General features: G+C 35.0%; 1 protein-coding gene across 1 annotated transcript in view; it reads left to right on the top strand.

Moving 5' to 3' along the window:
• The window catches only part of ND-B17 (NADH dehydrogenase (ubiquinone) B17 subunit), a 9,131-nt gene extending 7,886 nt beyond the window's left edge, over nt 1-1,245 (top strand). Inside the window, exon 3 of the mRNA XM_014426985.2 lies at nt 984-1,245. Within this exon, the coding sequence (XP_014282471.1) occupies nt 984-1,124 (141 nt within the window). The 3' untranslated portion in view covers nt 1,125-1,245. The remainder of the gene's footprint in view (nt 1-983) is intronic.
• Nucleotides 1,246-1,536: the final 291 nt, after the last annotated feature.

Raw genomic sequence — 1,536 nt, 5'->3', positions numbered from 1 at the left:
TGAGAATGATAAAAACCAGATGGATTCAAATTTCATTGTCAAATAAGCTTGTTATTTGTAACTCCATCAATTGAAAATAAGATTTCTTTTTTTTTTCGGTTGGCCCTATAGACCTTTGGCTGCTCAAACCAGCCTTCTCCACGCCTGCCTATCTTGGGCTACTGCTTTCCAGTTTGCTACATGCATCTCTTTCTCATCTTTGTTGATTCTATCTATCCATCTGATTTTTGGCCTTTCACGTGGTCTCTTGCTTGCTATACTGGCATTTATTGTTGTGCAAAGGTGTTCTGATGGATTGCTTCGAGGCACATCTCCCGCCCGTCTTAATCTCTTTGCCTTAATTTCATGAGATATTGACTGACTAGTCTCTGCAAGCAGTTCACTGTTAGTTCTTCTCCTCCATGTGTTAAGGCTCTGATCCCAGATCACTCCTGTAATTATACAGTGAACTTTCCGTTCAAATCTCTTGATTTTGCTTTCTAGGGTATCTATTCGAGCCCAGGTCTCACAGCTGGCTTTATCATGACATTGTACACCCTTAGTTTCAAATTTTTAGAGATTTTTCTGGATTTCAATATTTTTGACAGAGAGAAGAAAGGCTCTGTTCGCACTTGTTATATGCTGAACGATTACCTCAGTCCGTTTATCATTTATTGATGTTATTGTGGAGCCGAGGTATTTGAAACTATCTACTTTCAGAAACGTTTTGCAGACCACGTCGTTAGGGTGGATTTTTCAGCTTACAATCGTATACTTTGTTTTATTTTCATTTACTTGTAAACCGATTTCCTCTGCTTCCTTCTCTTAATAGAGTCTTTCCATGTCATCTTGGTTACTTCCTAGGTCTGCAATGTCGTCCGTGTACGCCAGGAATTTATGTTTCATTCCAACATGCACCCTACCATTTGAAAATACAACTATCAGTTTATAATTTATAGCCTTCTTCTTTAAAAATAAGTAAACAAACTGTGATATGATTTCAGGATTGGACCAGGAAAGGAGGATGGCGTGTAGTTCCTAATCGTCCTGGATTAGTCCCTGGTGAGCCTGGTTTTCCCTATGTTTCTGAGCGAACTGTTCCATCAGACTATGCTTCACGAGGTTTCAAGAATTCTCCAATTTAGTTAATCACAGTATTTTTACTGTGAATTTAGGAGTTTATGCTAATTATTTAATTTAAATAGTAATTGTTTGTCATAAATGTTAATTGTATATACATTTTCAAAATATATTGTTGACCTGTTATATTATTTCTCCTTTTTTTTTTTTTTTTTTAAATATTTAGTTCTACAGAAAATTGAAATTATGGAAAATGTTCTACTATTGTACTAGAAAAACAAAATCTTTAGAAATTATATTCTAATATATAAACCTAAATTATAGAAATATCAAACAATCTTAGTTCGGCTTGTAATAATTCAAGGTATCTATTTATATTTTTGTTTTAGGGGCTATCCCCAAGTAAACAAAAACTCAAATCATAGTCCAGTTCTACTCCTTTCTTAGTAGCTCTACTAAAACCCCTTAGATGAACTC

Source organism: Halyomorpha halys, unplaced genomic scaffold, assembly GCF_000696795.3.
Source record: "Halyomorpha halys isolate HHAL.00 unplaced genomic scaffold, Hhal_1.1 Scaffold608.1, whole genome shotgun sequence".
NCBI lineage: Eukaryota > Metazoa > Arthropoda > Insecta > Hemiptera > Pentatomidae > Halyomorpha > Halyomorpha halys.
Note: the sequence above shows the minus strand (reverse complement) of the source record. Positions and strands in the feature narration are given on the sequence as shown.